Source organism: Carica papaya, chromosome 4, assembly GCF_054855325.1.
Source record: "Carica papaya isolate Zhongbai chromosome 4, ASM5485532v1, whole genome shotgun sequence".
Taxonomy (NCBI): Eukaryota; Viridiplantae; Streptophyta; class Magnoliopsida; order Brassicales; family Caricaceae; genus Carica; species Carica papaya.
This window is the reverse complement of record NC_142312.1, coordinates 23591997-23604358: the sequence shown is the minus strand read 5'-3', so window position 1 is coordinate 23604358 and position 12362 is coordinate 23591997. Positions and strand designations below refer to the sequence as shown.

The following is a 12362-nucleotide window of genomic DNA, read 5'->3' as shown; positions in this document are numbered from 1 at the left end:
GTTAAATAACATCTACAAATTCAGTCTCTTCAACAACACCCTTTGCTTAGTAGTAGTTTGATTAATTATTAACAGTGTGTAAGAATGAGAATTGGGTAAAGTCATCTCCAATTGTGACTTGGGATGAGTGATCAATTTTCATCAATTTCTAAATATGACAACCTTCGAAAAAGTTAGAGAAGATTTTGTTTATTATGATCAAAACCCACAAATGTTATTTAACTTAAAAAGACCAATTATGAGCATTATATTTAATGATTTGTTATTATTTTGAAAACTAATGTTTATTCATTAAATAATATATATATATATATATATTAATTGTAGTACAACACAAAATAATTTTTAAATAAAAATTACGTAAAAAAGTTTAATAGTTTCGAAATAAGTTTACATTTGTATGAATTTAATGCGTCGGAAGAGTTAAATTTATATAAAATTCATATTCTTAGCGTGAAATCTAAATATAAATAGATTTTAATTAATATAATAGTATCTTTTTCAATTAAAATAATCACAAGAAAATAAAAATTTAATATAATTTTTTTTTTTAAGGTAATAATTTATCACCCGTTTTAGTAGTGCAAATTAGCGTTCTTTGACGAACACACTCCACTCCAATGAGAAGTTGTGAGAGCCAAATTTCAGTCCCTTGCAATTAGCGCACAAACAATCTGGTTTTTCCTTTTCTTTCTCCCTCATAGATAGGAAGACATTATTAAAGAAGAAAACAGCAGATGTAGTCGGCTTTCGATATCCTTAGATAGGTTACAATAGTGATATATATATATATAAAACCCAAAGAGACTGTGAGAGATAAAGAGGCAGAGAAAGGGGGAAAGATGGGAAATCAGAAGCAGAAGTGGAAGGCGGAGGAGGAGGAGGCGCTGCTCGCGGGAGTGGCCAAGCACGGACCCGGCAAGTGGAAGAACATTCTCAAGGATCCAGAATTTGCTCCTTTCCTCACTCATCGATCTAACATTGACCTCAAGGTTCCCTCTTCCTTACTCTTCTATCATTCTCTCTACATCTCATGGTTGCCCCTTCTGGATATTTTATATATATATATATATATATTTGGATTTTATTCGTTTATTATGTATGTGAAAACCCTAGAAACGAGAAAATTCAGTCGAATTGGAATATCTGTAGTTGTGATATGGTAAACAATGAAACATTACTTCTCATTAGGTTCTATGGTATTGTTTGGCTAGAGGAAATCCGATTTCTCCCCGTGAAGTTCGCGTCTTTGTTCTTGTGGAGAAAAATCATTCTCTTGGTCGTTTTTTTATCTGTTCTTTTAACTTATCAAACTTAAGTCCCAAGCTAAAGTCCCTTAAGTCGAATTGGCAAAACTGGAAATATAATCGTTGCAAGATGATAAATTATATATAAGAAATTGGCTTGCTAAGGAGTGGTTTCCAATCCAGATATCCTCCCAAACAACAGCGTTGTTGAGCCATCTCCCACTCTCAAAGCGATAGGAATCATTTTACCTAGTTAATAATTGTTGACTAGAATGTGAATGTATACATTTAATTTTTTTATGTATAGAATGTAGATTTTTTTTTTTGCCCTAAAAAAAAAATACAATTTCAAGAATTATATTGTGAAACTCTGCTAAAGAAAAGGACTATGTTGTGAATAAACAAGAAAATAAAGGAAAGGGGGAGAAAAAGGAAAAAAATTTGAAAGTTGGAAAAGAAAAGAAATGTTGATATATAGAAGTATAAAACGGGGGTGAGAAACAGTTGTCCTCGTTTTTTTCTTTTTTTCCTTTATAAGAACCCAAAAATGCGATTGAAGAACAAACAGCGGAAGTAGTTTGCCTTCAAAATCCTCGGATAAAATAGATAGACATCTACACATCTAAAGAGGCTTTACAGAGCCTGAAAGAAGGCAGAGAAGGGTTGAAAAATGGGAAATCAGAAGCAGAAGTGGACGGTGGAGGAGGAGAAAGCACTGGTGGCTGGAGTGGACAAGCACGGTCCCGGCAAGTGGAGGAACATCCTCAATGATAAGGAATTTGGTCCTCTCCTCACTCTGCGATCTAATGTTGACCTCAAGGTTCCTTTTTCTCCACCATTATCTTTCTATTATTTTCTCTACATCTCGTGGTTAACCCCCCGGAAAATTTTAGATTTTCCCAGGAATTTATTTTGTTTCTTCTGTATGTGAAAACCCTAGAAGTGAGGAAATTCAGTTGGATTGTAATTGATTTGTAGTTGCGATATGGTAAAAAATGTAAACATTAGTTCCCGGTGGGTTCTCTGGTATTTGTTGGCTCGAGGAAATCCCCATGAGGCTCTTTGCACATTTGTTCTGCTGGAGAAAACCACTGTCTTGGCTGTTACTTATCTGATCTTTTAACTTATCAGACTGCTTACTCATGAAATCGATAGAAAGTTAGAGCAGATATGTCTTGGTCATTACCTCTTTGACTTTTTCTTGGTTAGACATTCTTCATAGGAACTCGAGAATAAAGTTTGTCAGGCTTGCTTCTGCAGATGAAATGGGCAGGGTCCTTAAAGTGCAATAGTTATACATATACGCATGATCACTGGTAGGGTCAATTATGACTTATTATTAATACATGTACGTGTGGTTACTGCCATTGATGCAAGCTGCTATCTGTGGGACGATTCATAGGAGTGATTTTGATTGTGGAAAAAGTTTGTTTTAGATTATATTCTTGTTGTATGTCTCTTGGTATCTAAATGAAACCGAGGAGGTGCTTGAATAATCTGTAATGAGGCTAGAGAGTTGTTTGATTGGCCTCTTGTTAGTTCTGCGACATTGTGTTCCAAAGGTTTGAACTTGTTTTTGATGGATGAGGCTGTGCTAAATCAAATTGTTGAATTCATCTAAAAATTCTAGAGTGGAGGTAGAACAAGTGATATTCAAGGAGATTCTGTTAGATTCCAGTGTCTTGGATCTAGTTATGGTTCTTTTTGAATTAAAATCAGAAAACTGGAACCAGATTCTGTTTTTTCTTTCCTTTTACCTGTTTTCATTAAGACCTTGGGCTTGTTGGGGAGAACAAAGATCTCCAAGAGTTTTAAGTACTTGAGAAACTTTTTAATATCTTTTATTTTCTGAACTCTCTCAAGAAAACCTTTATTTTCTGAACATGTGGCTTTTTGTTGCCTGCAACTTAGTAAGAATAATGTTAGCTAGGATCATAACTAGCTCCAGGAGTGTAGCATATCTAACTTACAATTTCAAACATAAAACTCTCTTGCTCTAACCATGCTAAAAATGCCACATAGCCACACTAATGTACTGAAATTTTAACCAAACATATAAAACAAAAAACATTTAGCTAGTATTGCTAAAATCCTACTTCTTCTTTCTCCCATGAGTAAACTTCCTTAAACCTTTCCTGTGAATGGATTTTCTGCCTCATTAGTGGACATTTATAACATAATTTTGTATGCCATAGAGTTAAGTCTAAGCAACTACAGTCGCCCCAACTTCTATGTCCTCTTTTTAATCCTGTCGAGTTGAAGTACCTACATAGGTTTGTTCTTTGTATTTTTAGTTTTAGGGATTTTTTCCATTGCTGAGAGTCATTTCCACTTGCAAATGAAAAGTCGTGAAGATAAAAAGGTGCAAGAGCTTTTTACTAAGTTAGAATATTGTTATTCTTTCAATTCTTTATGGAAGTGGTTGGAGCCTCGCTTGATGAAATATAAGATGATTTTCCTTGGCTTTCTAATTCAAATGCTATATAATCTTTTTCTTGTCCTATTATCTTTTATTTGTTAAAAATTTATATTGAATCTGTTCTGCTGTCTCATTTTGCACCCGCCCCCCAATGTTTACAGGACAAATGGCGAAATCTGAGTGTTAATCCTGGTGGATCCGGCGCTAAAGATAAGTCAAGAACACCTAAACTAAAAGCTGTTGCAGCAGCAGCAGCAGCTGCTGCTGCTTCAACTCCCAATGCTCCAAATTCAACCCCATCTGGTCTAGTTAACCATAATGCATCAGCTGATATTGCCTTGGATGATCCTTCAAACAGCCCAGCAGATGGGAACAATGCTCCTAGGTTTGTCATCTCTGTTCATTTTATTGTGCATTCATGTGACTTTTGGTGGATGGTTTCCACCACTGTTCGTGCTGCATATCAATCAAAGGGGTATTTTACCTGTAATAATTGCTGGCACTTGTTTATGCTAGATATTTGAATACTTTAAGTCAGCAGTTTTAATTTGTTTATTAATCAGCCATCATTGAAGCTCTTCCCCTTTCTTTCCTAGGTATAATTCAATTATATTTGAAGCTCTTTCGACCATAAAAGATCCAAACGGATGTGATATCAGTGCCATTGTTAACTACATTGAGGTCAGATGAATATAGTTCTTTTTATGCCTCTCCTCTGTTTTTATTACACGGTATTGCATCTTCAAGTAGTTGGATTTTCTTAACCTGGCTGGAGACAACCTATGTTTGAAGCTTTTGAATTAAAAAAAATAAAAAATGCTAACCTTATTTAAGCATTAGATGGAAACATTATTCGTATATAGTGGTTTGCTAACTTAATATCAATTCATGTACTCAGTTTGCTTACATGAATTTTTACTAGTTGTTTTTAAGCTTCAAAATTTATATAGTTATGGCGTCTGACATAGTTTGCATGAGTATCTTGCCGAAGAAGTCTGTAATATGTTACATTAGATGTGTGAATGGATATGACCGGCATCCCAAAATTTGTACGACCTGGTAGGAAAAGATCCCATTATTTGTAAGTGAGGGTACAGTGGTAGACTGGAAATTTTATTGGTGGGTGCAAAAATAATTTACTTGATAAAAGAATCATAAAGAAATTATTGTGCATGTAAACAAGGAATTTGAGGGCTATCTAAAGAAAAGTAATGCAATGGTATTTGGATTGCACGGAGGAAAAAAAGAAAAACTAAAGATAAAAATAAGTTACTGAACACCCAAAAGGAAAATAGCGACATGGATGTGGTAGCCTGGTACATATTACAGAGGACAAACTGACATGGTTGTGATAGGCTTCTCATAAAGCAAGGTTATTTTGAATGGGAAGATTAATATAAAAGATAAAAAGTTTTCTATTTGGTGAATTCTTGTATTTGACTTTGTTATGGTCCAATAGAATACTATTCAAGTGTATAGGAGACAGACACGTGGCTGAGAAAGGGTGAGGAATGCACTAGATTATGTTTCCTATTTTCTGGTGTATAGTTTTATTAGTTATGTAATAAATTCCTATGATCGGGGAAGTGTGGGATAAGTTCTAAATGTAATGATTTTAGTTCCTGTAAATGTGAGAATTGGGTTACTTCTTGAAAGGGAAGTTCCTATTCCGTAGGAGTTATGTTCTCCTTGTAGAAGATCAGATATTGATACGAAAAAGAAAAAAACAAATTTTAGAGTGCCTTTTGAGTTTTCTTTGTTCATGAGATTGTATGGTGCTTTTGATGAGTCCTTGTCAACTACCCAAAAATAGGTTAGGTAGGCAGAAATTCTAGCAAGACTCAAGTTCTTTCCTAGATTTTCTAGTATAGAAACAAAAATTAAAAAAAAAAAAAAGAAATGTATTTGTAAGTAGCAGTGCCACAACCATGTGTTCTTAACAGAATATTAGATGATTACTTACAATTTTGAAGTTCTGTGAATAATTTCTATGGATGCCATATACTTTACTATATTTAGGGACAATCTATTTTATTTAGTGGAATCAAATTTATAATTGGATTTTAATTTCGAGTACGCATCTGACCACACTAGCACCATAAATACGCTACTGGCAGGATATATCATTCTTAGTTTGGGGCTTTTCTCATGATCCTAATTTTATTTTACTATATGTAAGAAACAGAAAGGTCTTATTTTATAGTAGAATGTGCAACCCATTAATTGGGGTGGTTCTGGATAGGAGCAACAAATAATGCTCGAAGTAACATGAAAGTATTGTTTTTACTTTCCCGCTCAATGTAAAAGCTAGAAATAAATCATGTTAAGATTTGTTTGGGCTCATCGCTATAATATGAAAAGTTTCAAAAAGCCTAATCCCAAGTGAACTCAGATTTGTCACCACCTACTTACTGCATTCTTTTTTCCTGTTCCCCCCTCAAAATATAGTTATAATATAAATACTTACACCCTCTAAATTTCCATGGCTGTCTCTTCCTTAGTCGTTGCTTAATTCCTTAGTGAGATTGAGTTGCATGTATTATTATATTTCCAGGTGCTTTCTTTTCCTTTTTCTTTTCTAATGGTTGTTCTCAAGCAGTTGGTTTTCACTATATCTATGTTTTGATTGATAAGTGACCATCATGATTCACACACTGCAGCAAAGGCAGGAGGTACCACAAAATTTTAGAAGGTCATTGAGCTCGAGACTGAGAAGGCTTGTTGCTCAAGGAAAACTTGAAAAGGTGATTACATGTTGATAGAATGATATTGTGCAATTTCATCCAGAATTTCTTTGCTAAAAGTGGTGACAAGTTGGAAGAGGATGATGCTAGTTTTAATTGATGAATTATCTGATTCTTTCATGTAACTTCTTTTGGGATCGGGCTGTAAGATTAGGCTGTAGGGCTTAACTAAAATTAAAAGGAACCTGAGTTCTTTTGTATGTTCATGTCACCTGAGTCAGCATTACATGTTATGGGCTTCCATAGAACCTGCTGGTCTAATCTCCGGTTGCATCTCATGTTAGCTCCTCAATTTTGTGGGTACTACCGAATGCAGGTACAAAATTGCTACAAGATCAGAGAAGATACCTCTTTGGAAAACAGAACAGCTATCCTGAGACAAAAGGATGTGAGATTGCGGCCACCACAGAATTCACCACTGGCAACTTGTGGTCGGGCAATGGAGGAAGCATCAGTAACTGCTGCCTATAGACTTGCTGAAGCAGAAAACAAATCATATTTGGCTGCAGAAGCAGTTAAGGAGGCAGAACGAATCTCCAAGATGGCAGAAGACACTGATTCAATGCTACAGATTGTGCAAGAGATATATGATCAATGTAATTCCAAATTGTTTATGCCCGCATGATCATTGTCGCCTGTATTCAATCTGATGATATAATATTTTATTCACTGTTGCAGGTGCACGCGGTGAAATTGTCCCCTTGGTTTGAGCTGTATGTAGAGTCATTGGTACAATGGAGCAGCTGATCGTTGATTTGTCTCTCATATGTGGAACTTGCTTTAGAAATCATGGGCGCTGGGATCACATTGATGTACAAAATAACTTATTTTCAGTAGGAATGGATTTTGCTTAAATTAATTCTTTTCTGATAGTCAATTCTGAGGCTGGGTGCGCAGTCTCTTCCTTTATGGGTCAGCAGCAATGAGAAGGAAGGTAGGTAGGTAGGTACTATTAAGAAGGCTGGGTGCCCATTTTGTGTCTTGTCTTGTCTTGTGAAACCAGGCTTAATCCGATTAGTTTGGAAATTTTTAAAAATAGAACAAACAGACATCAATTTATTTAAATAAATTTTGAGCTGAAACAATAAATTCAGAAATTACTATTTAATAAGTAGTTTAAGGATTTAACAAAATACATAAACAATAATTTACTTGCTCTGTTATAATTTATTTTCTGTTGCTTTTAATTTGCAATTAGAATGATTCTTGTCTGTGTTCAAATTATCATTTTAATTTTAAATAAAGTGCAGGGAGGAAATATTAAAAAAAAAAATATATATATATATATATATGTATATGTATATGTATAATTTACCACCTGACATCTCCATTTAATTAAAGCCCAAATTGAACCCAAAATCAGCCCACGAAGCCCATTTCCATCACCCAAAATATAGAATGTATACCCCCTTCTTTTCCCCTTAAAAACGGATCGTTTTGGATTGGTAAAAGCGAAAAACCCTAAACCCTATGGGACAACTCCTACGGTTTTCTATTGCTTACTCCGACTCCACTCGGTGGTGCCGCCAAAGATAACGGATAGAGGAAGACCAGAGGGGCGGATGCGGATGAAAAAGCAGGCTTCTTTGAACACAAGTAATTTGATTCTATATATTTCTACATGCGTGTTGTTGTCACATTGCTCAAATATTAGATTCTGGAGAGATGGGCCAAACGGTATCTGACGAAAAATTCTTTTATCTGATATCAAATAGCCGTATGCCTCTAAGAATATCTTCTCCAAACATTTAATTCAGATTTTTAATGCTTGTACTCCTCTCATGTTGGCTTGCAAGTTTGGCTACTCTGTTACATTTCCATTTTTCAATAAACAAGCGATTCACTGATGAACCTTCATTGTGTTATTTGGATACCTAAACCATATATTAAACAAAATTTTCTTCCTCACTTTCTTTTTGCGGCTGTAATGTCAGTTCAAAAGGTAGATAGAAGAATTGTCGATTAGATCATTGTTTCATTAGCTTCCAATTGCTTCTTTCAATTTCTTATTTTTACTGCTGATGATACATTCTGGCAACTCTGGGAAAGGATCTGCTAAATTTATTTTTTTTTTCCGCTCATTTTTAGTCATCATGATGAACACAGTCGATGCATTTAGTTTTATATTTATATCTGCGTGTTGTCACGTGGCTCAAGTGTTGGACTTTGGAGAGGTGGGGCAAATGGTATCTGATGGCAAATTCTTTATCTGATATCAGATAGCCATATGCCTCCAAGGATAGCTTCTCCAGACAATGAATACATAATTTTAATACTTGTACTCCTCTCTCATGGACTTGCAAGTTTGGCTGTTATGTTACATTTACCTTTTTCACTAAACAAGGAACTCACTTTTTCTGTAGCTATGTTGTGTTTGCTGGTCTAGTTTTGTTATTTTACAAACCTGCGGTCAACTAAAAATTCTCTTATCATGTGACTTACTGCTAGATGATTTCTGTTTCTAAACATGGCAGGTATGGCACCAGAATATTCCTGGTTTCACCTTCGGCGGTACGACACAAAAATGAATAAGATGTAAGTTCCTGGTCTAATCTTGTATGCTATTACTGTGCCAGGCTGATTGATATCATGATGTGAGTCCTACTGACAGAAAATTTGTTGGTGCAGAGTCTCAAGTGACCAGCAGGACTTGTTCGCATCCTATGACGAAGGCTTATGACAGTTTTGACTGGATGGGGTTGCTGGAGAACCTTATGTATATGGTAGGTTAAAAGAACCTTTTGAAAAAAAGAAATGACTATTTTTCTCATGTATGTATCTGAATATGCAAGACTTTTCCTCCCGTCAGTTGATATTAGGTTGTGAAGACCATCTTTAACATTTTGAATGAAAACCTGTCTAAACACAAGCTGTGAAATGTAGCCTACCTATTTGCTTGGCTATATTTTGTCAGAACCACTTGAATGTACTTATAGGCTGGGATTTCACCTAGATTTGTGTGTACGTTTTTAGAGAATAAAATGTTTATGTTCTTAGTGAATGAAACTGTTATCCATGTGTGGGCATAGCACTTACTATCTACGTATTTTCTTTGTTTCTTTCAAGGTTTGAGAAGTTTCTGCAATTCAGGGAGACGATTTGTTCCATTCTGCAAGGACTTTGGTGCCATTCAACAGGGCGCAGTCCAGAACTGGAAAGCAACTTTAAGTTCTGCCATTATGCAGCAACTTGATTATAATCTGTTCATTGCCAGGCTTTGGTTTTGGCAATCCACTAGGGAACTTGTCCACTGGATTTGAAAAGGTGATGCCGGGGTAATGGCAATTGTCTTGGAGATAAAGTTCATGCTTATTTTGGTGGGACGAGTGTTCATGAGGTTAGCATATTCTTCAAGTAGAAGGTCATGCTGTTGGTACTCCCAATCGTGTGTTTGACATGTTGCAGACGCAATCTCTTTGCTTTTGCTACATCAAGATTTTTGTATTGGATGAGGCTGATGAAATGCTTTCACATGATTTCAAGGTTCAGCTTTGTCGTTTTGTCTTGGTCCCAGCTCTTGTTTATTGGGGTGTAATGAAAGATGAGAAATGTAAATTTTCTAAGATGTGGCTGTCAGATATGACGTTTTCCAGCTTCTGCCAACCAAGATTCAGGTTATAGCTTTCTGTGCAAAGGACTTTAGATCACAAAGAAATTGATGAAGAAAGCTCTGAGATTCTTTGTGAAGCCCTTGAGGGTATCAAACAGTTTATATAATCCACCTAAACACAACAAACGATGTGGGATTTACATGAGATGCCACAGGTGTTGGTAATATTATATTACCCCTAGTTGGCAGTAGCATCATCCATGATAGGCCCTCGTTTACATGTTCTGATCTATATAGTGATGTCACTGTACTAGTGGGTATGCATTCACACAGATAATAATGGATATCTTCTGTAAATTCAGGAGGAAACGTACCCCTTTTGATCTTATCTTATGGTGGGAGAAATATATAAATAATTCAAGAGAAATACTTTCAAGCTCCAAATCTCACGTACAACCACATCCGCATGTCTTTTCATGGGATCTCAGCCAGATTTGGATCACAATCTTAAAAGAAAAAAAAAATTAAGAACCATGTTCTGCGAGTATCATAAAATAAACTTTGATGATATTATTTTACTAAAAATTTTAAGTAGACAACTTCTTAATTTTAAAAAAAAAATATATAATCAGATAATTGAATCTTTAGTTATACGCAATTATTTCTAATAATACAATTATGATGTTAGTGGAATTTGGGAAGTATATAAAGGTATCATACATGTGCTTTCAAGTTTGTCAATTTAATTGCCAAACTATTATAATTATAGTTATAGTCTAATATATTTTTTGGAGTTTTCTTCTTTCAAAAAAATACATTTCAAAGTGAATTAACCCGTACGTGCGTGTGTGTGTGTGTATATATATATACATGTATATATTTTTCCTAAAAAGCATTTACTTTGATACGTAGAATACAAGGCAAGTGGAGGTGTACAAAAATAATCTGGAGATGTAATTGGAGCCCACAAAGGCAATCAAATGATCTGAAAACCATGCAAATCATGTGAGGGGATTATTCATGCTGTATGCAGTCTCTGTTGAATGTTTGATTAGTCAAACCTGAACCAATTCCACGTGGCAAGTGCACATCCAACCACGTCACGACGTAAACTACCAATCAGCCGCCTCCCTCCACTCCACTCCACTCCACCTACAGATTAAACAATTAAGACTGATCTGAATAATAAATCGGAAAAAACCCAAAAAGAAAAGAAAAGAACAGAAGAAATTGGAAAATATCACATCCCCACGAAAAAGAAAAGTAGATTTAAATAATTAAAGACGCCATCTTTAGCTGTTCCCATTACTCCAAAATATAAACAAAACCCACCCAATTAATAAAACAACTACTACTCCACGAATACTACTTATATGTATATATATGTTCATGTGAGTTGTTGAATCTGAGAAATCTGTTTGTTGTTTTTGAATGGAGCAGTTCAGATCCAAGTCGTGCAGGGATGAGAGAATGCAGATGGAGGGGTACAAGTACAACGGAGCGCCGACAAGCATGAAGGAGCTTCGGTGTTACAGTGCAGGGAAAAAGAGTAAAAGCAGTTTGAGTTCATCTTGGGGCTTCAATGATCCGGAGCTGCAGAGGAAGAGGAGGGTTGCCAGCTACAAGGTTTATGCTGTTGAAGGCAAAATGAAGGGATCTCTCAGAAAGAGCTTCAGGTGGATCAAGCATACCTGCACTAATGTCGTTCATGGCGGCTGGTGGTGATTTTATATTTCAGAGGTATTCATCATTACCCATGTAATGTAACAACAGTTCTCAACTACATACAATTATATCATACAATATTATAGTCCCCTGCTGGGAAATCTATCGACATCTATGTATCAATGAAACTTGGGGAGTTAAATGTGTATGCGTTTCTTCAATTGACAATTATGGTGTGTTTGGCCAGTTCCATGTTTATTTCTTCCAAACTATGTCTTAAAAAGTGTTGTTTATCTCCGGATGGAATTTAATTTCACAAGCTTTTGTCTTCTGTCAGCAAAATCCCAGCTTGGTTTTTTATGCCGTCTAAATCTGATTCTGCTGCAATGAATTATCATACGAGACATCGATGGAATGAACCATAATCCAAATTTCAGTTCTACGAAATATAGGCTGCTTTACTTTGCATCTCTACCTCCATCAACTATTCAATTAACAACGAAAGATTTTTACATTTAATAATTAATGATGCTATTTGTTTGATTTTTTTTTTTTTTCCATTTTACTTCAAATGATTCAGTTTTTAGCTCTTTTCCTAACTGATAATGAAATATTAAAAAAACTTGCTTCGAATGTGAAAAATATCAAAGCACACACCCAGTAACATAAGTATTGCCTTGATTAAATTTTGAATTATTGTCAATTTTGAAAGGGGAAAAAGCAAGAATGTATTTAGA

General features: G+C 35.3%; 3 protein-coding genes and 2 non-coding genes across 5 annotated transcripts; all 5 read left to right on the top strand.

The window, feature by feature from the left end:
* Nucleotides 1-588: 588 nt before the first annotated feature.
* On the top strand, nucleotides 589-10017 carry LOC110818338 (telomere repeat-binding factor 4-like). The gene is made up of 9 exons (XM_022047177.2): nucleotides 589-992; nucleotides 3828-4051; nucleotides 4263-4347; nucleotides 6327-6410; nucleotides 6727-7006; nucleotides 7089-8006; nucleotides 8885-8945; nucleotides 9039-9133; nucleotides 9477-10017. Exons 1-6 carry the CDS (start codon nucleotides 843-845, stop codon nucleotides 7118-7120), a joined length of 855 nt encoding a protein of 284 aa, XP_021902869.1. The 5' UTR covers nucleotides 589-842; the 3' UTR covers nucleotides 7121-8006; nucleotides 8885-8945; nucleotides 9039-9133; nucleotides 9477-10017.
* On the top strand, nucleotides 8114-8227 carry LOC148266469 (small nucleolar RNA snoR98). The gene has a single exon (XR_015818863.1). It is a non-coding gene; the product is annotated as a small nucleolar RNA snoR98 (small nucleolar RNA).
* LOC148266468 (small nucleolar RNA snoR98) lies at nucleotides 8621-8735 on the top strand. Its single transcript, XR_015818862.1, has one exon. It is a non-coding gene; the product is annotated as a small nucleolar RNA snoR98 (small nucleolar RNA).
* Nucleotides 8638-10031, top strand: LOC148266467 (eukaryotic initiation factor 4A-13-like). The gene is made up of 6 exons (XM_088219106.1): nucleotides 8638-8782; nucleotides 8885-8945; nucleotides 9022-9133; nucleotides 9347-9371; nucleotides 9477-9655; nucleotides 9753-10031. Exons 1-6 carry the CDS (start codon nucleotides 8638-8640, stop codon nucleotides 10029-10031), a joined length of 801 nt encoding a protein of 266 aa, XP_088075232.1.
* Nucleotides 10032-11142: 1111 nt separating this feature from the next.
* Nucleotides 11143-11871, top strand: LOC148266466 (uncharacterized). Its single transcript, XM_088218235.1, has one exon. The coding sequence runs from the start codon at nucleotides 11392-11394 to the stop codon at nucleotides 11683-11685; it is 294 nt and encodes a 97-aa protein (XP_088074361.1). The 5' UTR covers nucleotides 11143-11391; the 3' UTR covers nucleotides 11686-11871.
* The last annotated feature ends 491 nt before the right edge of the window (nucleotides 11872-12362 follow it).

Bases quoted from the DNA above. Each gene is read 5' to 3' on its own strand.
- LOC110818338 (XM_022047177.2), top strand. From the start codon at position 843: ATGGGAAATCAGAAGCAGAAGTGGAAGGCGGAGGAGGAGGAGGCGCTG. The intron at 993-3,827 runs GTTCCCTCTTCC...CAATGTTTACAG, and splicing joins GATCTAACATTGACCTCAAG to GACAAATGGCGAAATCTGAG. The intron at 6,411-6,726 runs GTGATTACATGT...TACCGAATGCAG, and splicing joins CTCAAGGAAAACTTGAAAAG to GTACAAAATTGCTACAAGAT.
- LOC148266467 (XM_088219106.1), top strand. From the start codon at position 8,638: ATGCCTCCAAGGATAGCTTCTCCAGACAATGAATACATAATTTTAATA. The intron at 8,783-8,884 runs GTTTGCTGGTCT...TAAACATGGCAG, and splicing joins TTTTTCTGTAGCTATGTTGT to GTATGGCACCAGAATATTCC. The intron at 8,946-9,021 runs GTAAGTTCCTGG...TCCTACTGACAG, and splicing joins GACACAAAAATGAATAAGAT to AAAATTTGTTGGTGCAGAGT.
- LOC148266466 (XM_088218235.1), top strand. From the start codon at position 11,392: ATGGAGCAGTTCAGATCCAAGTCGTGCAGGGATGAGAGAATGCAGATG.